This window comes from Sphaeramia orbicularis, chromosome 6 (assembly GCF_902148855.1).
Source record: "Sphaeramia orbicularis chromosome 6, fSphaOr1.1, whole genome shotgun sequence".
In the NCBI taxonomy this organism is placed as follows: domain Eukaryota; kingdom Metazoa; phylum Chordata; class Actinopteri; order Kurtiformes; family Apogonidae; genus Sphaeramia; species Sphaeramia orbicularis.
Window position 1 is genome coordinate 34626029 of NC_043962.1, and position 24063 is coordinate 34650091.

Genomic DNA, 24063 nt, shown 5'->3' on the forward strand with positions numbered 1-24063 from the left:
CATCCGCCCAGGATTTTACCAAATGGCATGCCAGTTTTGGGCCAGATTTAATCCATAATGATTTTGCTATCTGGGCAGAGGGTTTAAGTTGGTGCTACTGTGTGTGCAGGTTGCTCTCTGTTGCAGATGAAGGGTAGAACCAGTTCAGTGTCTTTCTTACACTTAAACAATACAGGAATGGGAAAAGGGAAGGTGAACCGGAGGCGTGCTCATCGCAGTCTCCGCCCTCCGGAGCGCAGCGGCAGGCGGCTGGATGAGGCGCACAGCCTTCAGTGAGTTCACTAAACTGTTTGCATACCAGTCTCCCCTGCACACCGCATGCTTGGCCAAATTGGGATCGCAGATCTCGGAGGAGCGCTGGAATTTATCAGTTGGACACTGCTGGACACGTTTCACCTCTGTGGACACAAGGACAGACAGACATTAGTAGTTTAATCTGAATCCTCTGATCCGACAGTGTTCAGGTTTGACAAAGGGAAACAGCTTGGCACAGGGGTTCGGCAACTGAGCTGCGCTGCGAGGTAAGAAATCTGCAGCTGTTCTCCTACTAAGTGTCTCAACTTATTCATTCGTTTTAAGATTAAATAACATGTTGAGTGATCCGGGCTTGTTTTAGTTTTTTCTTTATTTACAGCAGCGCGTCTTCAGGGCGATGTTGTGCGTAATGTTTGGTTCTCTGTTTACTTTGTTGTTACAAGTTCTGCAGAAACAAAACAACACCGATCGAGAATGTAAATAGAGCAGAAAAGGAGAAAAGTCCCCCAAATTGGTCAACTCTTTTGTTAACCTTAGGTCATGTCGTTTTTTTTTTTGTTTTGGTTTTTTTTCTATTTAGGCTCATGCGCTTATAATAAATGTCTTTAAATGGAATCATGAGTGAAATGTGTTACAGGGTGTGTTTTTGTAATACTATGAGAAATCTGACAGCAGGGGGAATCTGGAGCGATGTGTGTCAGTCATGAAGCTGGCGACCTTCCCACGGGAGTCCAGTCTTAGCCGTGGAGTGTGTCTGTGGGGATGTATGGGGTCACCAGATGGATGTCTCTGACGGCGTTACCTTTGCTGTAGGGCAGGAGTTCACTGTCAGTTTGCATTAATCAGACTGATGCATCACCCCAAACCACCTCATGTCTGTGGACCAAGCATGACACATTCATTGGCTCTAGAAGAAAGAAAGAAAAAAAACAAAAACAAAACAGTACTTTTAAAACCAGAATGGAAATGCTTCAAAACAGAGATCTGTACATTTGTGTTAATTTAACAGTGTTTCAGTCAAAACTTTGCAGCTGAAGTTGATAAGAAAGTACTGATCCACAGTGGAAAAGTTTCTGCTCACATAGACAAAACTTAAACATATTATAGTCAAAGAAAAAGCTGGAAATCAGGGTATAATCAGGTTTTGCTGCAGGATATTGGCTCCAAGGGACCCATTAACACAAGTGTCCAGGTGAGTGTGCAGTTTTGGACTGTTTTGCCTCAAGTTAAAGTCACAATCATTCAGTGCAGCTCTCAGTCTCCCCGAGGCCAGTGGAGAAAAGAATCATATCACACCCAGCAGCTTGGACACACTGACAAATCAGCTTCTGTCGTGATTAATGAGCTGAGCCGCTATACTGCTGCATCATGCAAAGATTCCTCTCTTTCTCTGGCTGTCTGGTTTTTACTCTCTTTGTTCCATCATTTTTATTTTTTATTTTTTGTTCAAGCCAAATGACTGGGAGTTAACGATTTGTATAGAGAATGGCACAGAAACTGGAAACAGAGGCGTGTTTGTTCATCATGTTGTAGATGAACATTTGCCTTGTTAAAAAAAAGAAATAGTGGTATTGATGCTTCTGGACCAGCTGCCAATACGAACAATGACTAAACTCTGCCTGAAGCCTTTCTTTCCTCAGTCTGATTCACATGAGCGTTGCTGGGAAATAGTTTTGTTGCTGAGACACAGAGGTGATGTCTGCAGGATATGTACAAATGCAAACAACCGGGTTTGTAAACCTACAGTATAATTAATACAGGGAATAAATCTTAGCAGCACCAACAATGCGTTTGAGCTTCCTCGGTGGACTGCGGAGGATAGCAATTAGAAGAGAGCATGTTTGAGTGGATTCAAGTCTCCATCGAGCAAAGCTGGTATTTATTCCGCCTACAGACATGAAACACCTGGTGTGAGACTTGCTACTGGTGCTCAGTGCACTTATTTTAATAGTACCTCTGATACTGTGTTTGCTCTTAATCACACATTCACAGTGCCAGGGATGAAATGACGAACAGCAAATACAAATGAGGAAGTCAGAACTGAGAAAAGTCAGCGTGGTTGTGTGTAGTGAGTTCACTGCTCCTTTGAGATCCCGTCCTTGTTAGACATACAGTAGGAGAGTGTGAATTGCAGTGTATGGCAGCTCCTGTTGTGAGGGACAGTATAACTGACTTGATGCCGCTTGGCCTGGCAGAGCCACACTCATTAAAAGCCTGAAATTAATCAATCTGTGGTTACACATGGTTGGGTGTCTCTGATCTCCGTTTCTCCCCCTAACCCCTCCCACACACACTTACACTTTCACTCCCTCACTCTTTCCTTAACACACAGAAACCCAAACAGGCACCAGTGACACAAACCATCTACTGATATGAACTGTTTAGTACCTGTTGATCCACTAATCCTATTAATACATGTGAATGATTGGTGCAAAATACAGTTTGTCATCTTTTCATGGCAGTCAGATATGACCCATTTGGATGTTCAGAGGCCTCGTAGTTACCGTGGAAACACCGTCATCTTCTACAACGTTGATTCACCAGTAAAACCCATGGAGTCGGATTAATGACAGTGGATGTTCTTACATTCAGTGAGCAGTATATTTGCTGAAAAAGTCACCTTTCTTTAAGTTTTCTCTGTTTTGATATAATTAATTTGAAGTTAATAATAATAATAATAATAATAATGATAATAATAATAATAATAATAATAATAATGATATTACATTTTATTTGTATAGCGCTTTTCATGGAACTCAAAGACACTTTACATACAGCAGATAAAAACAGAAATCAAACACATTAAAAACAGATAAAAGCAGGTATATAAATATAAAACGGTTAAACATTAAAAGCAATCTTAAATAAGTGAGTTTTTAAAAGGGATTGGAAGGTGTTGAGGTTGGAGCAATGTCGGATGATAGGTGGGAGAGAGTTCCAGAGGGTTGGGGCAGCAATAGAGAAAGCTCTGTCCCCCCAATTTACTCTGCGTTTTAACAAACATCTGATTGATCTGTGAATAAAATATAGAAAAATACATGATTTGCACCAAACAATGCAAAGTACAGAGGATAATATTATTTAAAAAAAAACTGGTGATAAATCAGTTAAGAAAGGTAGAAATAGAGAAAAAATCATTTGGGAAGTGCCACAAAAGTAGCACTGGGTCTTCATGAGTTAATATCAGCTGATTTCCCTGCAAATGAGCCCGCTGTCTTTTCGGTCATTTTGTCACAGGCCCTCCTTTCACCTCTCCTGTTTGTCAACCTCTATATCATCTCATCTATTATTCCTTCTTCCTCTTGTTTCCATCCTTTCTCCTCTCTCTGTTCCCTCTTCATCAAGCCTGCGGGGCACGTCTGTATCCATATCGATAGGTTCAGAACAGAAAGGCAGAGGAAAACGAGGCTGGGTCATCACTCTACCCTCGCTTTCCCTGTATCAGCCCCACCATGGCAGCAGCAGTCCGCAGAGAGCCTGGAACTAAATGGAGTATCTATTGGCTCAATGAGAAAATTGCTTTTTTCGATTGCTAGAGGACCCTTCATTTAATGTGTGTGATGCAGAGACCTCAGCCAGTAATGGGTTCAGCATCTTTGTTGTCAGGAGACATGAGAAAATGAATTTAGCTTTTCAACTGGCAGAAATAATTTACTCTCGGAAAGGTGTGTTTTTCATCAGCTATTTAAAAGCCATGAAGGTGAATGGTGCTACATGTCAGCGGTGTGTTTGAAGAGCAATGTTCGGACATTGTGGGGTTTCTTTTAGCCTAAGGTCAAGCATTCATGAAACTCTTCTGTCATAATAACTTATCAGCCTGGTTTGTTGCTGTCTTTTGGTAACTTTTCTGAAAGAACACAAGAGAAACTGCTGCTTAAAAGTCATATTCATACATTCACACTAGTGTAGGACAATACAGTCACTTCAGTAGTGCAGTTTTTTTTCCATTGTGGTGACATGCAGTATTAAATTAGGTGAACAAACTCATCCACAACCTGAAAGTGGAGAAACAAGAGAAAAACACTAAAAAGAAAAAAAGATTTGATTGCAAGTTCAATCACATGGGATTATTTTTAGGAAGAATGGTGGTGACTGAAACCAGATAATCCGTCAGCAGCACCTTCATCATGAGTCAACCAGTGTGATAAATTATCTAACTTCCTCCAAAATCACTTCATAGCAGTGTGCACTGTGCTCACCTGAGTTTGAAACCACTTATAGCACTAAAAGTCATGAATGGATGCTTTGAACTTCAGAGTAAGAGAACTTTTATTCATTTAGTCCATTTTTCCTAATATCGTGCTGACCTAATTCACACAGTCCTGTTCAGTTTCCTTTCTTCCGTATGGGCCAGGAAGTAGTGAGTGACCTCAGTGCAGGGCAGCTGGCAGCCACAGAGTTCACCAAGAGCAGGAAGCGAAGGGGCCTCTCTGCTGACACTTCCTTTTTATCAGGAGGAAGCAGGCCGGCTGTTTGCGCTCAACCCAAGAATTCTTTGTGCTTATCTTGCATTCACCCCATTTCCCTCAATAATGGCTGTGCTGAGCAGGTAATGAGGTAAAAGGTATGTATTTGACAAGCTGGGTTTGGTAGATAGCAGCCTCTCCTACAGGCTCACGGTTTGGTAGGCGCTTAGTTGAGGGTACACTCAGCTACCTCTCAGGATGTTCAAATCACATCTATCTTGAAATCCCCCCCAGCCATTTCCTTCTGCACATAATGTTTTTCAGAGCTAATAAACCGTGTCACTCAGGTGTCCATTAAAGACGGCCGGTAAGGACCCGCTGGTCATTACACAGAGCAAGCACACTCTGTAAATCCCTGTATGCTTTTGCTGGGAGGTTTCTTCACCACCTCGTGCTCTTTTCATCCCCCAGATGTAGTCAAAGCCCAGAGAGGGGTTTAGGCCAGCCTGCTGGAGTCGGCAGCTGATAGCTGTGGGACAAAGAGAGAGATTACCTGCCCGGCTTTTAAGAGGCAGGAGCACAGGTTTGATCTGCTGAATAATGCTGAAACCAAGCACATTTCTGCCTCAGAGACGAGGGCAAGAGAAGTGGCCAAGACACACAGTGTCTTCTTCATGTGTAGCAGAATTTGTGTGTCAGATGTACAAACACTTCTTTGTACACACAATGCAGCTGGGTTGACTCACATTGGGCTAGTGTTAGTTCACTGGGCAGGAGGAAGCTGGGTGCTAAACAAGTAGCACCAGGCAGGAAGAACGTGTGATTGTTTATTTTTCTCTGCTCTACACTGGATCCTGTGACTATAGATGATTTTTTTATGCCAGTCTGACAGTTGTAAGGATAAGGACTTCAGTACACTTCTTTATTTGATTGATTTGCTTCCTACTAGTATGGCAAGTTTTTGAATTTGCATATCTTAATTTCCCTCGTGTACAAGTAAAATAGCTCCAGAATAAAATTAGTGATACTTAACCAAGTTTGAGTCAGTAATAAAGAAAAATCAAATTGAAAATGCTGGTTGGCTATAGTTTCCAAGATACCGTTTTGGATCAAAATGTGAACTTCTGAGAAATAATGAGAGAATCAGACCTACTACATCTACTTCAAAACACCTTCTACACATTACAATACATTCATTATTCAGGTTCTTTACAGTGGAAGATTTATAAATGTATTGTATAAATGTACATTAACCAATATATATGTGTCATAACACATTAGTATATCAGTGAATTTACATCAGCTAACCAGCACTTCTGTTATTTGTTTTTCACTTCATCTTATTAAAGTATCTAAGGTTTGGCACATTTAATCCCTGAGGCAGATCGTTTCTAAGAAAAATGTGTGAACCAGTGTTTTGGTCGTTATATGTTGAGTATAAAACAACATGATGTTTGTGCTTCAACTGGGAAACACAATGAAAGTGCACCTTAGATGGGGCTTGGTTACTGTTTAAGCTGCACGATGTTCTATCATCCCACCACTGAGAAGTAATCAAGTAAAATGGAATTTGACTTCATACTTTTCTTTCACCCACATCCTGAAGTAGTTATAACTCTTATTGATAACTGCTGTGACGGAGTAAACACAGTACTGATGATTTGATACAGACTCAGTGTTAAGAGGACTTGTTTCCTAACACAAATTGAAGATCCTCCCTTGAATTACTGGAAGGGGAAAGATTTGGGTAAAGAATAACATGACTGCCTGTAGTTCAGAAGAAACACAGTGAATTGACTCATTTAAGAGTGAATCGTGCTCTAGGGGCTGCAGGTATAGCTAAGGTGCACAGGTATTATTCTTTATTTGATAGACTATTAAAGAAATGTCAAGAAACATCCAGAAACCACTCTGTTCTACCACTGTTATGCTACTGTATCAGCCAATATTTCCAACATGTTTGTGTTATTTTCCAGGTTAGAATGTCGATCTGCAGGGATGTTCAGATGTATTTTTAGATCTATGATTCATGTTCTTTGGGTTGACATGCAGAGACCTTTTGTGTTGTGCTAGACAGGCTGATGTGCTCCTCTTTGGCTGTTTTTCGGGGATGGTACTGTGAATCGAGCTCGGCCCAGATCTGTTTTTACAGCCTCTCCCCGTGACTCATTGGGCCTAATGGTTCTCTCGTCTCCTGACTCAGGCATTTTTCTGATGAAATGGGACTCTCTCCCAGCTTCTGGTCTTTCTCTTTTTCAGTTTCTCCAGCCACAACTGTGTCCCAGCTCTTCCCTACTCCACCCCTCTCCCCTCTTGTTCTCCATTCCCGGGTTCCCGACTATACTGCTCTGCTCTTTCCATCCAAGTTTCTGGAATGAGAGGCTATAGCTTTACAAGAATACTCTTGTTAGTCATCTGGGATTTCTTTTTTTTTAATGTGCCCTATTTTATTACACATTCAGCTCTGCATTTTTATTTCCTTCGCCTAAAGGGGATCTAAGCCTCTGTAAATATCCTGTTTATTTTTAATCACCAGCACTGAGATACACAGTGTAATGTGATATGTTAATTGTTACTTGAAAATGCAAACACACACTTGCTTTCGCCACAAAATGATTTAGTGATTCATAGTGTACAAATTATTATGGTGATGGACAGTAAGTTGTAAAGGATAAGCCAGATAATTAGCCCATTATCATTTTAAACAAATTAAATGCATGTCTTGAGCTGGGTGGTGGCTCATTAACTGACCTTCTCGTGTTTAGATTAAGACTGGAGGTTGAGATATTAAGCTGAGATAGTGCAGTTACATCAGATTTACTGACACAGAGGGAAATGTTAGTTAGCATGTATGACGTACTCATGTTTGCTGTCTTGGATTTTCCGTCGTGGCAGAATTACAGAGTACCTCTAGCAGATTTATTTTGAGCATGATTTGGGTTTGCATTGCCGTCTGCTAATAACACTTTGCTGTTCCAGTCAATGATAACCATACAAACCTCAAATACACAAACATAAATGTATACGAAGCGCTCCCACACACACACCCCTGCACCGTGGGTGTTGTTGGCAGAAGTCAGCTGCAAATGAAATGGGGTTATTTTGTATTTACTGTATATGGATGTGCTATCTTCTTGAATCCAGGCTAAATGTTTTGTATTCAACGAGTAAACATGGCAAAGAAAAACCTTAGCTAAGCTGAAATTTCTTTATTTTGTCTTGGAAGTGAATGTAAACTTCAGTAGATGTAACTGGGCTAATGTGATTCTCCTTCCTTCCTGCAATCTGATTATGTGCATTTGTATTCAAATGTCATGCCAATATGAAAGTAAGTATTTTTTAAACAGCCGCAGCAGTTTTTCCACAAGGCTCGCTGGTTTTAGCTGCCTTTGAAGCCCACACACCTTGTCTGCAGCGCTACACTCAGCGTGTCCTGTGGGATAACAGTAGTGTTACAGTCCCTCCCACAGGGTGAGACTCACCACAGGTCTATTAGACATATGGGCTCCCTGTCAGCCTTCACGGCATCAGAGGGACAGATTAGTGTTTGATTAAAAAAAATCCACAGCAGGTTCCAACTTTACCTGCAGTAACTTGGGGGGAAGGGCTGGATAATGATCACTCTCCTGCCAGGATCACAGGGCTGTAAGATCTACACTGGTTTTTCTAACTTCTTCCTTTGAAAAAAATACAGGACTTGCACATATTTATATGTAATAGTAATGTCACTGAGGAGCATTAGGCAAGATAAGGCAAGGCAAGGCAAATTTATTTGTATAGTACAATTTATACACAGGGCAATTCCCAGAGCTTTACAAAAATGGAATAGAGACAGGTTAAAAACACACAATTACAATTAAAACATAATCAATAAAACATAAATAATAATCAGTTAAAATGAAGTAAAAGAGAAGAGTGCAGATAGAACCCTTTCAGTTGTTATATGCATTACATTACACACATGCGTTACATTACACTGATAGCATTCAGAAAGCCTCCTGTAATTTCTTTTGTATGTGTGATAATTATCTCCTCTGTGGATAACATACGTAAAATTGTTTGTTTTGTTATACAGCTGTGCTTTTGGAGGGTTTTTCTGCAAGTCCTTCCTCTGTGTTATTTGGTTTATTACCTCAATCACACCTTTACACAGTGTGTGGTTGAATGCTGAAGCACAAAGAGGCGCTGATCTGTGAGGTCAGTCATAAAGCCGATTGAGGTCATTCAAGCAGCCCAGCATCCTCTGATAATAAAGACCATTTTGCGTGAAGATTGCTAGTTCTTTTGCTCACTAGAGGACAACTCCCCTGCAGGAATTTACTTGTCTGAACAGCGTAAGCTTGTCTGACTGCGTAATAAGACTTATGTTTTAACAGCAGATCAAATGTACATGTTGTAGACAGTTATTTTTACTCTTCAAACGGGAAAACAATTAGACAGCACAGACTGAGCGTCTCACGGCTTCATGATTTTTTTATGTTGCTTTATGAAATTTTTAGCCCTCCACCACTTTAAAAGTGTGCTACTCGAGACAGCCTCCATGGGTCACTGCACTAAAACACGGCCTCTGTCCTTTGGGCAAACAATCGGTCAATGCCAGCCAGCGCTTTACGGCCACAAGCAAACCATGTTAACATTACTGTGGATGGAGTCTGTTGCATTTAATAAACTCACTGAAGCAACTCCCACAATGAATTGTTAAGACGCTAGGCTTTCCAAGGAGGGAATAGCAAAAATAGACATTTCTTTTAACTTCAGAAGGCAATATCCTCAGTGTAGTTTTTCTGTTAATAGTCATTAGAATAAATGCATGCATACCATGACGCATTATGCCTTTTTTTCTTAATCCTTACCTTGCTGCATTTCCTTTCTTTGAAGCTTAGAGAAATAAAAATCCACAGCATTGGAAAGCTAGCCACTGTTTAACCATTTGAAGTGTTGTATAAAAACAGTTTGATATTTTCATGAAAATGCATTTGAATCCAAACCACAGTAGAAACGTAGGATCACCTACACATGTGTTTGTCAGAGATAGCACCAGCACTGCAGGTGTCTCCAGGATGTGAAATTAAATTGGCTGCAGCGTTCATTGATTTAAAGGGAAGAAAGAAAAAAAAAAAAAAAAAAGACAGAGCACCGATGTCAGATGGATTTTTCCCCCCCAGAAGAACATCAGGTGAGTTTTTGGATTGCTTCCCACTGAATTTTTACCTGACCCACATCACGACTACACACCCTCAGTTAAGTCGGCCAGCCTAATGGTGGGTGTGATGTAAATGCTTAAAACTGTTAAATAGGGAAGGCAAAAACAGACAGCTCAGGCATTTCTCCAAGAGTCTGCACCCTGGAGAAGCAGGCCCAGATCATCTTTCCCGATAACAGTTGGCAGGAGGCAGATCTCATGTGAAATGCTTCAGCTACAGTGTTAAAGCCAAAGTAATTTTGTGGGTTTCTGTGAAAACCCCTGGATGTGCGGTGGGTCTTTGGGCTTTATCGTTAAAGCCATGCAGTAAAAACGCTAATCTAACTGTCTGATGTACAAACACTTCGAACCCAGCTTTGATTTTTACACATGGAAATCAAAAATCATCACTAAAGTAAAACTCAAGGATAAAATAAAAGTTTAGAATTAATTTATTACCTCTTAAATAACCTTTCCTAGTCAACAAACGGACGTGATCTCATTTGATCTCACCACATTAACATGATTCACAGTAGAAACAATGAAGAGGAGAAAGCCAATGTTGTCAGCAATTACCAAAACCACTTTCGCTTATCTCTGCAGGCAGTTTGGCACTGGACAAGCTGCTTTTTTATTTAATAAGGAACAGATGTCCAACCATTTCCTTCTCAAAACATCTCTGGGTAAGCTTTCCATACATTTGCCACTTAAGCAACCCCACCAGCACCTCAGCCCCCACCCCTGATAATCCAGTCTATACAGAGAGTTCGCAAAACACCCACTTCTACTGGTTGACCGCCTCTCCTTGTGTATGTATTTATTCTGTTGCCTTTGGCTTGAACTAAAAGGTCTGCAGTGCTTCCAAACAGCTTGAGACTTAGCAGACAGCTGGGAAAATGAAAAGTTAAAAAACAAAGCCAGTTAGCATCTTTTACAATACTTTTGCAGCTTATTATACCACATATCTTTTGTTATCTCCTTCTGCTTTGTTCATATCTTCACCATTTGGTGCCTGGTATCAACATAAGCCTTGTGCAGTGAAAATTAATGAGAGTTATATCTTTTTCTTTATTGTGCTGGCTGACAGGATCTGGAGTTTTTGTGGCAGAACTCCTGAAAAGACATTAGCTTTTGGGAAAGGGTTTTTTTAAACATTTTGCAGCATTAATGTGGTACTGATGGACAATGATTTTTTTTATGCTGAATACAAATGCTTTTATGATACAGACTGGATTATTTATAGTTATACTACTGAAATTTCACTACTTAGGGAGTAAATCTGCTTGTATGAACATGTTATAATGCTGGCTGTTGTTTCCTGTTACTAACGCACATACATTGCAGCTGATGCAAGAAAAGTATCTGTGTTAAACCAGGATGTGACATCTCCAGCCATCAGGACTTACCTTCTTAACATTAGGACTTATTTAATGTCTAACTTCATTTACTTTATTTCCTCACTGGTAAAAAAAAAAACACATTACACAGACTTCTGTAGATTAAAGTGGACTAACATTGCAACCAATGCGGTGCATGTAGGACTTACAGCCTTAGTAGCTAATTTACAGACCATATCCCTATAGGCCAGTGTTTTTCAAACTGGTTTGCCGGGGGGGGGGGCATGGGATCGTTCCTGGGTGTTTTTTTTTTTTTTCTCTCTCTTCAGGTTAGAACATGTAGCAGGTGGAACTAATGTTTTCGTGTTGGAGCACCCTGGACTCATTTTAAGGATGTACAACAAACAAATCTGCTGCCATGGTGATCTGTCACTAGACTAGACAAAGAGTTTAGGTTTGGAGAATGGACAAGGATTGGACTGGAAAAGAAAAATGTGCAATGTTTCTGTTTTTGCACAGTTTGTACAGTTTGCACTTCTGAGATGTGTAATGTAAACAGGCTCATTGCAGCCACTGATATTGTTAAAATGTTCTTCTTTGTTTCCAAAATTTGTTTGTTGTTCTAAACAAAGTAACTTTATTGTCATGATTGTAAGATATTGCACATTCCCTATTTTTTTTTTTTTTTGGAAAAATATTGTCTCAGGGAGCAGTCTTGTTGAGTTCATTTGTATTGTTGAAGCAAAAATCTAAGTTATTTTTAATTTGTGCAACAAATTATTCAAGGAAGAGTAAAAAGTATTGTTATGATATTGATGTTTCTTTCAATGACAGTTATAATTGCACCACTGTTATAATGATGTTGGGTTGAAGGTGGCCTGGAGATTTTTTGTCCTCCAAAGGGGGGCCCGACAGAAAAAGATTGAGAACCACAGCTATAGGCTAACAACACTAAACAAACAAAAACAGTTTGACAGGACAGCATTAAAATCAACTAAGTCCAAATACTTGACAAACTATCAAACTGTTGACACAGATGCAAGTTAAGAAATCAAGACTAACTAATACAAATTCCAACAGAACATAATGACAGCTTAAATTAGAGCTGGATATGGTTTAGTTTTCACAGATTTGTCTTTGTTTAATCAACAGTTTTGCCTTATTATTGAAAATCTATAAATTAGTTTAAGTTTTCATTTCTTACTGTAAGGTAATCTGCTATAGATCTGAGGACCAACCAAATGTTGTTTTGCAGCTCCCGTTGTGCTTATATTTTAAGATAATTTGAAATACTTCTAGTATAAACCGATTCACACACTTACAGGCCAATTGAGAAGAAGTTCATGAAAGTCTAGGGTTTTGGCCCAACATTGTCAGATAAGTGTTCATGCAAAACCAGGATGTACATCTCCAAACATCAGGAGTTACCTTAAGATCATTAGAATTTATTTAATATCTAACCTCATTTATTTTATTTCCTCATTGGCAGAATAAACATATTACACAAACTTTTGCAGGTTAAAGTGGACTAACAGAACACCTTTAGTCCTGACAAATCCTTAAGAGTCATAATAGTCACACTTTATTTCACTTCTTAATGATACAAGCAGCCGATGATGTAACCCTCCATAAAACACTGTATTTACACTGTTACTCTGTCCATTTAAAATGAGTATTAATGGAGTGGATAAAGTGATGCTGTAAAAGTGATTTGATTGGATCGATGCCAGGAGCTGAAACATCAAAGAGTTGTACTTTACACTTAAAAAAATGCAAAGGAGCTGAAAAATGTAAGTAAAGATTTTTACCACAACGTGTGTTTTTGATCAATGGATCGATATTGCAAAAATTAACAGGTACATTCAGTCAGTGTTGCCACTAGTATAGAGAATGACTTACTTCTAGCCCTATGACCACTTTACTCACCCAGCAGCCATACCTTCAACTCTCAGACTCTAGTGAAGGATAGCTTTTTTTTGTGCAGTTGTTTTATTTGTAAGACACATGCAAACATTTAAAGATGCAGCCAAGCAGTAATGTGTTTGACCATAAATATTCCAGCTGTGGTCACTTCTGTGGTCTTGTTACAGTAGTGAAGAGCGCTAAATGGACTGTTTATTTATGACTGTTTCTCTGTGGTGGACGGATAGAGAAACACTACCTCTCTGATGCTACTCTGCACGCACGGGCGCATTACTCACAGTTTCATCACTACCCCCAATTAATACTCAAGACGGCATCAGCAGCATCTGCTCAAGGAAGTCAGTTGTCATCGAGTTCTCTAGAGTGGAGAGAATTGAAAGTAAGCTCAGCAATGATATTACTATTCTGAACTTGCTATCTGCATTTTCTGCATGAGCAGGTTCATCTAAAAGGCTGTGCTTTACAATTATGCTTCCTCTCATACTTTTATGCACTTATGCACTTTAAAATCCAAAGTAAGTAGTTTTAGGTAAGTTTAACCTCATGTTGTTGACTGTTTCTCGGACCACATTCATCCCCACTCAATTGTCTCAAATCCATCATGTTTTGTGGTGTAAAACTATTGACTTGTGTTTCTTCAGGGACCTAATCTTGGACTGCTTCCAAGCAGCTCAGTTTCCATCCTCTCCCCATCTTTCCTCTGTCTACCATAAATCAATGTGATGTAATTGCATAAACTCCCTTTCCCACAGCTCAGGCCTGGAGGCAGAGTATTCTCAAAGAGAAAGTGTTTCAGTGTGGCCGGTTAACCTTAACCCCCCGATTCCCAGAACTACCATGTCGTCGGCTTGTGAAACTTTTATTTTAGCCTTTAAATATCTGTGTTTGCAGCTCTCCTTCCTTTCATTTGCAGTGTTTGATGTTTTATGCATTGTTTTTCTATGCAGCAGGGCTGGTTAAGTTAACTTTCTCACAGCTGGTACTGACTGTTTACATCTGGCTAATACACTCTAAGCTCAGCAGATTAAATCTCATTTCTCTGAGTGCTTTTTGTGTTGAGCCAAGCATGATTTCTCCTGACGTCTCCCCGCTTGTGGCTTCCTCAGCCTATTGGAGGAATGCTCCTTAAAGCACTCCTGCCTTTTCACGAGATTGTGCCATGGAAAACGTCCAGCCCCCTTTTCCACATTTCAGTCCTTCTTGGCTTCCTCTTGGGACTTTCTTAAAAACAGGATATCTCGTCAAAGGACGTCTTTCAACTCTTTGTCTTAGGAGTATCAAGCTTTGAGTGAACCAATGTGGAAAGGAGTCTAGCTTCAGGTTTTCAGAGTATGGAGAACTTTTACTGACAAGGTTCAGAGGTTTACTTTATCCTGGTTTCATCATCTGCTGATCCAGTAATCCTTCTGCCATCAGTCCTGCCCTGTTCTGCTGAAGAGCGCGGGTGATAAAACCTTTTTTTCTCCCCTCATGCAGAAACACATTTGGCCATTACTGTGAGTGTGTTTGACAGTGTGAAAGACAAAAAGCATGAGTCATTTTCACCGCTCTCTCTCTCTGTGATGTTATGAGTTTGTCACAGCTTGTTACCTGCTATCGCCACAGTCCTCACATAGGCGCTGATAGAGATGAAGGATTCTGAGGGATTTGGGTTTCTGTGGGACATGTGCAGCTTTATGACAAGGTCCCAGTGTGGAGCCCTTCTGGGCTGAGGAAATGATCCAGATGCAAAGCTTCTGGCTCTCATAACCCAGTGGGGCACCTGTCCTGCTGCTCCTGTATAACCCCCGCAAAATCCACAAAGACACAGACTACCATCTTTCTATGCTTAGGAATTTTGCCAAAATGTACTGTTGCCAACAACATGCAGCTTGTTTAATGTGATGTACTAGCTATCCTTGTATGTGTGCTCTGGTTTCTGTGACAGAGTGACAAAGAACACAATTATTATCTAGGTGAAGTCAAACAATGTTTGCCTTTCAGAGTGTAATGCTTTTTCTGATTGCAAGGTTGCAGCTAACAATCATCTTCATTATACCTTGATGTGCTGTTTTTATGTCAGAGCCATGCAACTGTAAAATTGGGAGAAAATGATGAGAAATAGCCATGTAAACACCTTGAGTTTTGAAAGCTTTATTTATCCTTTAAACACTTTTTGTTGTTCAGTTTGCATCATATAATCTTGAAAAATGAAAAATAAAAAGGCCTGCAGTTTAATGGACACGCTTATTAACCTGTACCTGTACTTATCTGTTGTTTGTTAAACCTCTATAGACAAATTTTTTTGTATAAATATATCCAACATCATAGCACGCTTTGCAGTAAAATGCAGTGAAAACCATCACCAATGGAAACCAGACTCACTGCATCTCAGATTTTGGACTGAAGCTGTAACCATCAGGCAGTGATCCAAAGTTTGGGTTTTTTTTTTAGTTACATTCTCATTTTCTTCAGTGCAATTAAAATTATACACTGAGTTGTGTCAAGGATTCTGTTTTGCATTGACGTTATCATTGTGCAGGCAATTACTAGGTAGCAATTTCAGATAAAACAAACATCAGTGATCTGTAATAGCTTGTCATGCATATAAACAAAAAGTGCTATTTCAGATGGAGTTTGTTTGTGAAGGACTTTTAACTCTAATGCCTTCCACTGTTTTTAACTATAAATATCTGGTCATGTGCAGTGAAGAGTCTGTTTTCACTTCCTCTGCTCTGAGGTGTTTACTGCTGTTTTTGTCAGTACATTAAACAGCTTTCTCCAGTTACAGTTAAGGCCCAGTAAATATAGATATTCGCCCACATTTCAGGTAACATAATATAACAGGTAAATGATAGTTCCCTCAGCTCATAACTGCTGTTGTGCTGCTGAATATTTTTAACTCTTATATGTATAAAACCTGCTCAGTGGTATTTGTAAATGAGGCCTAGAAATGGTTACCAGATGTGTTCTTCTTAACACATGTTAAAGTTGCTGCTTTGGCTTATGGGACAGCAGTATCCACATATTTCAACATTCATTGTCTTGTGTAAATGTAATGTAGAGCACCATATGTTTGAGTCCAAAAACCTTGCATTCACAATGGATTTAGGCTTTTTTTTTTAGGTTTACAGTTAACAAAAAATATCAACTAGCTCCATTATTTAATGTGCAACAAGTTTAACTGTTTTATTGGTATTCTTTGATTCCAGTGTTGTTAATAGGAGTTAGAATTAGAAACACATCTGCCTGTTTTTTTTTTCTATAAAAACAGAAATTTAATATGAAATGTATTGCCTCTGTCGATGTGTTTTTTATGTTCATAATTTTTTGTTTAACCTTTATTTAACCAGGAAAGAAACTCCCTGGTCAGCCTAAGAATGAACACAATTATCCAGGTAACAAATAGGGTAGCAACCAAAAATACATGAATACACAGACGTCACATGAAGTACAAAGTATAAATGATGTGTGCAAAGAGAGTAGTTTGAGTATTAAATTAATTAGGCAAATGTCTCCTGCCATATGTTTGAGCCTTCATGGAATTAAAAATTCTTTTAAAAGTGTTCAATGATACCAGCTCCTTAAGTTTCAGGTCATTTTGTAATTGATTCCAAGCAGAAGGAGCAGCAGATTTAAAGGCATTTCCCCTGGTTCAGTATGGACCTTTGGAACACACAGAAGGATTAAATCCAGAGACTAGTGATGTCCCGATCTAGATTTTTTTGCTTCCAATCCATTTTTTTTTTTTTTTTAATGATTAGTTTTGCCGATACTCTGATCCAATACTTTTTGTTATGAAATTTTTATTTAAATTTGGAGTCATCATTTATAGGTTATTATGCTATTATTTTACTTGAAATTACAATTGGACTGAATGTGGAACCTATATTAAAACAAGTATGACACCTTTGACTCTTAATAACTTTAGTATAATTTTTGCACTTTCCAAATTCATACTTTGGGCCATAATGGAACCTTTGGTGGGCTGTTTTTGGCCCACAGGCTGTATGTTTGCCACCCCTGCTATAGCGTGTCTATAGACAGGGCTGTCCAGGGCCGTGCATACCTCATTATGAGTATGCACAGACTATACGACTGTACAAAGTGAAAGTGAAACTTAAGACACTGTACTAATTCCTCTAAGTCTCCTGCTGTTGTACAGCTCATTTTCCTTTTCCCTATCTTTGGAAACTTTGATTTGTGGGGGCAGACTTTTTTTAAGGGGGCATTGCCCCCTCTAACCCCCCCTAGAACCTAGCCCAGATCGGCTCGATCTCATGACTAAATTAATCTGATCTTCTAAAAAAATGCCAGATCGGCACCTGGTACCGATCTTTAGACTGGATCAGGACATCCCTATTGAAGACTGCATATCGGTGATATTCTTATTTAAACCTCTCAGTTGCCATGACTTGCTGCTTCTTTTGCATTTGTTTGGTATCAGAAAACCTCTGGGTGCACTTCTAGTGTTTGTCAGATAAAATGTGCAATTGCAACTTTAGTTCAGAGTTTAAGCTATGAAAAAACAAAGCATTTTTCACTATTTTCAGACATTATGTAAAACAAGTTGTTCATCGAAACTATCCTTTGTTGCAGCCCTGATCTCCGCAAGAACTTTTTCCGAGAAATATTTAAGTTTTTTTCTAGTCTCTGTATTCAAATTATCTACAAATCTGATGCGTTGATATCTGCGCACTTGCAGTGTTTTAGTGGAGGAAAACATCCTGGGGGAAGACTCTATGCAAACTTTATCTTTTATACAGGCAGCCTAGATTTTCATCTCAGTTCCTCCCTGAGCTGAAGGCTCTGCAGTCTGTGAGCTGTGTGATTTTTGAGCTTTACTGGACTTCAGGATTTTACTGCAATGGAAGTGGTTATGATGCGGCTGTTGGTGTGTCTGCAGGCCTGAGGCTGGGGGAGTTGGTGAGTAAACTGGTGAGAGTTTAACAGCCCCAGCCCCCTCTGTGGATGAAGTAATGAACTCTTACCTTGGCTTGGAAGGCTGCACTGCTGGCATCCTCGCTGTGTTTTTGTAACCCTCACTAAAAAAGCCTTGCTCTTAATTGTGTCCCACGGGTCCTGAGCTCTCAGTATTCACAGCCTTTCCTGTCCCTCGTACTGATCCTCCCCCTCTTCCAACCTTAGCCCCATCATCTCAATTCGACAGGTCTTTCCTCTTTAATCGGCCGACTTCAAAGCGGTGTTGTGATGCCCCACAGGCCCCTGGCTCCTCAGAGACGGGGTTTAGCCTTGGGGGCCTGGGAAGTGGGGTGAAACAGTGCTGGTGTACGAGGCGTTTAGTTAAGGTAGACAAGTGTTGGTTTAAAAATATAACAACAAGTAGCTGAGTGGCTGTTCTTCATCACTGTGTCACCAGAGAGAAGTTGGTATTGTGTTGTTATAGAAGCAGGTTACAGATGTTTAAAAGGCTCTGTGTACGACAGCTTTCACAATTCTTTGATGAAGATATCTTTGAAGAGGTGCAAAATGTTTGATGCTGCGTCTAAGAGAGGAGGTCTGGCTTAACATTTGCTCCCAAAGAGGTAGACACAGTGTCATCTTTCATCTGCATCAACACAACACCATTCAAGCACATTTCCAGCGGCTGCATTGCTATCAGCTTTTCATTTAGCCAAAAACGATTAACTCTGAGAAAACAGAGGACTGCGTAATGAGTTCAATCTGCATCTTTTAGCTGGAATGATTGTTCTCCAAATGAGAGAATACACTCTTGCTCGGTGTAACCCCAGAGCACCTACTGTAGTGCTGAGAACAAAGAAAACACTGGCTAAGCTGAGTCCAGAGAGGGGAGAGTGAGTGATTAGCTGTGCGATGCCCTGTGACCAGAGTGGGGATTGTTTCTGTACTGTGGTGGTTTGTCTTTATCTCTGGTGGTTGACTCACACTGTTAGATCGATAAATCCACATGGGGTAAGGCGATAATTCTGTCTCAGCACTGCTCTCATTAAAGCGGACGTTCAGAAGATATATTACTGCCAGCAATTTGCCCTCTTTCTCATTTCTGTAATATTAGAGTGTGATGTATATGGACTCAGTCAGATAGTGGCATAAGATCACTGGGGAGAGCTGGCAGAGCCAAGCTGGTAGATTTTATCTTTTTATTAAGCATGTTTATAAAGTTATGATTTAAAGCATGAAAGGCCCCGGTGGTCATTATCTCTAAATTTGAAGTTGCCTCAAAAGTGAAGTTCAAAGGTTTGCACTGAAACATGGATGAGGAATTGAGGTTAAGCCCAGCTGCAAGGAGTAGATAGAAGATTTGCCACTTCCTCTTGTTTTCTTTGTCCATTTCTTGTCACCAAAGGAAGTGTAGCTGATTGAATTTACACAAGCATGTTTTTCTGCATTATATGTAATTAGCCAACCTCACCTCAATTCAGTCAAACTCAAAGAACTTTATTTACCCCCACACACACACACGCACGTTGTTTTTTTTTTCCCCCTTAGGAGACATTGTACTACAATAAAGGAGTGTATCAGTGTAAACTAGGAGTGTAACGGTACAGAACAATTTCAGTTTGATATGTTTTCTGTACTGGGGTCTTCAATTTGGTACATTTTCAATATGTTTTCAGTACAGTGAAGGAGACCCGTGTGTGTGTGTGTGTGTGTGGAGGGGTGGGGGGTTGCACGCTGTAACTATCAAAAACCGAAAGTGAAACTTAACAGGTTTCAAACATCCAGCCCGGCTTCTGTGCCTCTGCTATACTCTCTGTTGTCATGTTTACCCCCCCCCCCCCCCCCCCCCCCCCATCAGCGCCCCAGCCTCAGAATAAAGTCGCGCTGAGAATGTATATAGGGGAGACCCTGCACATGGGTTCTGATTGTGGCCACCCTGCTTCCCGAGTGTTTGCGTTCTTCACATAGGCTACATGTATTCATTCAGTACACCTCCGTATTGTATTGAAGGCCCCGAACTGAAATGGTTCGATACAAACGAGTGCACCGTTACACCCCTAGTGTACACAAACAAAAACAGAAAGGCTGCTTGGCTTCGCTGTGCAAATGAAAATTTATATTTGCAATGTAAGGGTTGCTGTTTATCTTCATAAAAACTTTCCATTCGCTTTGAGTTTTGCTTACAATATTATGAAATGAACAAATTACAGTCCATGTTTCCCTCTTTTTCTTCACTTGGTTCCATTTCCACTAGAGTGTAAATGTGCGAGTGAATAAATAGTGGACCCATTGTATTCGCTTTGAGTTTGTGTCAATAGAAAAGTGCTATATACATCTAATCTATTGTTATTATTCTTATTCTTATATTTATTCTTATTATCATTTTTCCATAATTGTTAAAGTGTTGGGCTTTTAAAGCATCACATAAAACGTACAAAACTTGCTTACATTAGAATAACTTGAGGATAAATTGAGGGTGATTTAACACTGTAGACCACTAGTTGAAAACACCTTTGTGAATTCGGAGGCAGAGAGAAAAACATCTCCAGTCAAGGATGGAGGATGCTTGAAGAGAAGCATTCAGGTGTCGATCAAACCCAGTGTTTACATGTGCTGCATTTGCCACAGTTCAAAGTAATGGAAAAGCCCACGGTAATAGAAAATGCCAAGGCGTTCATATACATGCACACGTGACATGTACACAGTCAGTGTCTCCTCAAAGGCAGTTACATTGTTCTTTATACAGATGCAAATTGACAGAAGTTGTGTGAAGTATTAAAAATAAGGGTTTAACAAACAAGATTAAGGGCAGGAAAGTTCAGACGCTGTTTGAAGATCTAAGGAGCACCCTGAAGCACACTGACCTTTAATTCCTTTTACTCCTATTGCCACTGCAGTTTCTTTTGCTATTGGTTGTAAACTGAACTGTGTGGGATAGACTGAATTGTACATGGAAATGTATAATTTACAACCCCTCAAACAAAAGATAGACGTTGGTGATGCAATAATATTGTCAGAGCTTGAAATATCAGCGGAGGCTAATCAATTAGTGGCTGCCTTGATGCTTAAATTGCCCACAGAGCTAGCGAGTTTAAATGTCAATGACTGGTCGGTGAGAGATTTATTTAAAGGAAAGCCATTGAGCAGATGTAGATGAAACCTTTTCTCTAGTGTCGAGTCGTTCCCTTTTTGTTGGACCCTCAGTGGCCTGGCCTTTTTAGTTTCCCTCGAGGGTTCGTCCTATTGTTGTGCTTTCTCAGCCGTCTGCGCCGATCTCTCTTCTCACCCCCATAACCGATTCAATGAGGCTCTGCGATCCGATTGGTGCTCCACTTTCCCGTGAAAAGGTTTCCATGGAAACCAAAAATAATGCAGACCCTCACACGTTGCTCTCCACCAGCTAATAGCTCTCTAAACATGGGTTCAGGAGAGACTAGTCCGCAACAGGCTTCAGATCAGATTTGACCATAACTCAGAACTGAATTACACACATGATGATGCACATGAAACAAAATACAGAGTACACTGCTGTGTTGTTCTTGGAAATGTTAGTTACACCATGTGGTGAACAGTGTGCAAATGTTCCTTTCAAACAAGTGTTGCATCCTATGGCTCCCCATGAACGTGTAGTCCCTCTGTGCCACTGTGGAGCTGTTATTGACTGACCGTGCTTGAGCTTTGTAGGGTCTGAGTTCAAGTCTCTGAGATAAGGCAGTGTATCATTCCAGTGCATCTCCCCACTTCTCAGATTTGTCCTTTTCCTCGCTCAAGCTTTGATTGCCTTTTCTAGATGTAATCAGAGTCTGTACTCTGTATGGGGGATGGTGTGTTGCTGCCACTGTAAGTTGGGCTCCATGTCCTGGTGAATCTGATGTCTGCTGGCAATATGGTGTGTCGGCAGGAAGATGCGGCAGGCTCCATCAGCCAGAATACTCCAGGGATATTCTCCATCCCCATTCCCTGTCAGGAATCAGAATGCCCTGCCTGTATTTCACCATCTAATGTGGCAAGAAGCGCATGCTGTTCATGCCTCCATAGGCAGCTCTCACCATACTTGATGCTGTAGTTGTCAGCACCTGTGCTTTGAATCTGGCTCCAAAGTATTGTCAGTCAAAACTGTGCTGCTGACTATTTTTGCACATTGAGGCTGGAATACAGACAGTTTAATTGGCTCTCATTGCTATATCGTTATTTTCAGTAGGGAGACACTTGTGGCAAAGCAGTTTAGAAACACGAAAAAAAGTTTAAAGCATTTATGCTCATTAGACACAGTTGGTTGGAGATGTATTGTGCACTGACAGCTAAAGCCAGCAGTGTGCATTAAAAAAGCAAGGTATTCTACTTACAGTGAATAATGCATGAGTTCAGATGCTCATCAAGGTCATGTCAGGAGTTGTATGAGGAGAGTGTGGTGTGTTGGGTCTTCTGATAAAGGTTAATTATCAAGTGAGAAGCTACGCTGATTTGAGTCCCTGAAGGCAGATATAAAAATTTTACCTGCCCTGAACACAAGCCAGGACCGCTACTTTTAAAGGCAGCACATTTTTATAAAGAATAAAAAAATCCTGACCCTGTTAATTTTGCCTTCTAGCTGTGAAGTGAAATATTCACACAGATAAAACACTGTTGCAGTCTTAGATTAGCTCACTGCTGGGAGCGAGTGCTTCATACATAATAAATGCAAAGTCGGTCATTTTAAGTGTCCTAGAATTTTATTTCCACTGTTTTTCAAGCTCCATTCTTATTCTACTTAAATGAATTACGCTCACCAAGACAAATGTGCCACTTTTCTTTCTTCTTCTTGGCCTCTCACTGTTTATTCATCTCATTAACTCTGTCCTGACCTCTGTTTTCCCCTTTGTCCTTCTGTTTAACAGCCCATGAAAACAGGAGAGGAGCAAAAACCAAGAGAAGTCATCAGCTTCACCTGAACAAAGACGAGGCACAAGCAAACACACATGGTATGGAAACAAATTTCTGTGTTTTCCACAAAATAAGCACAAACAGACTTGAAAAACAGTCAAAACTCTTAGTAAAACACAAAAGGATTTCCTCCAAGTCCAGCAGTGATTTCACTTCAGCAGACTTGTGTTAAATCAGCAGAGAAATATCAGACCGAGAGCTTGTTGACAGAATCCTTTCAGGAAGATGCTGACAACACAGGCAGGAAGCCATTGTTACCGTCAACAGGAGGCACAGTATTGCAGAGAGCGAGTGTGTAAAGCTGGCCCTGAGCACAGGCAGAAAAGTGCTTTTGTCCCTAACCATCACAGCAGGCCAGCCATAGACTTTGTTAACCTCTGATTTGCATTGGCATTCATAACATTAGTATGCCAGACACAGCTGAGCAGCAGACATGTATGGATTGAGAGGTTAAAGGGGAGTTTAGACCCAGACACTCATTTGTAATCAGTCATAACACATAACCATGAAAACCAGACAAATAAACACATGTGTTACATCTGCATGTGACATAAATGATTATAACCAGTCTCTCATTTAGAGTTAAAAGGGCTATAAAAGACTTGATTCAGACAAATTCACCAATTACAGGAACAACTGGGTTGATTTTGTAACACTATTAAGAGACCCATGTAAACCCTTGGTTCATGCTACATACTTTAAATGTTCGGTGTTCATCTTATACTGGGGAAAAAGGTTTCTGAAAGGAAAGAATGGAATGGGAAATATACTTATTTCCCTTGAACTCTATATTAGGTTACTGTGTATATTTTTACTATTTCTGTCATTCCTCCCCTGTATGAGCATGTTTTTGTTTTTTGTTTATTTTTCTTTACATATATAGAAGTTATATACATGATGTAAAATGCTGGTAAGATAATGCTGACTGAATTTTTTTTTTTTTTTTTTTTTTAAAGATAATTACAAAAATAAAAGGGCTATAAAGAGTTTATAATTTTTATTCTCTATGCAAAGATTTTGTCTACCTTTTGATTTTGAGTCCTGGTAATACGGCAGCTTTGATAATAACAAAGAAAGAAACACTGAAACCGCTTTCACTTTGGACAGCAACCCACTAGCGTTTGGGTTTGTCTTC

General features: G+C 40.0%; 1 protein-coding gene and 1 long non-coding RNA gene across 2 annotated transcripts in view; one reads left to right on the forward strand and one right to left on the reverse strand.

Moving 5' to 3' along the window:
• Positions 1–411: 411 nt before the first annotated feature.
• On the reverse strand, positions 412–22967 carry LOC115421238 (uncharacterized). Its single transcript, XR_003935651.1, has 3 exons — positions 22881–22967; positions 22082–22086; positions 412–514 (listed from the first exon to the last, which is right to left on the reverse strand). It is a non-coding gene; the product is annotated as an uncharacterized LOC115421238 (long non-coding RNA).
• The window catches only part of tspan18b (tetraspanin 18b), a 35137-nt gene continuing 11541 nt past the window's right edge, over positions 468–24063 (forward strand). The window contains exons 1-2 of the mRNA XM_030137021.1: positions 468–521; positions 22883–22966. Coding sequence (XP_029992881.1) covers positions 22964–22966 — 3 coding nt within the window. The 5' untranslated portion in view covers positions 468–521; positions 22883–22963. The remainder of the gene's footprint in view (positions 522–22882; positions 22967–24063) is intronic.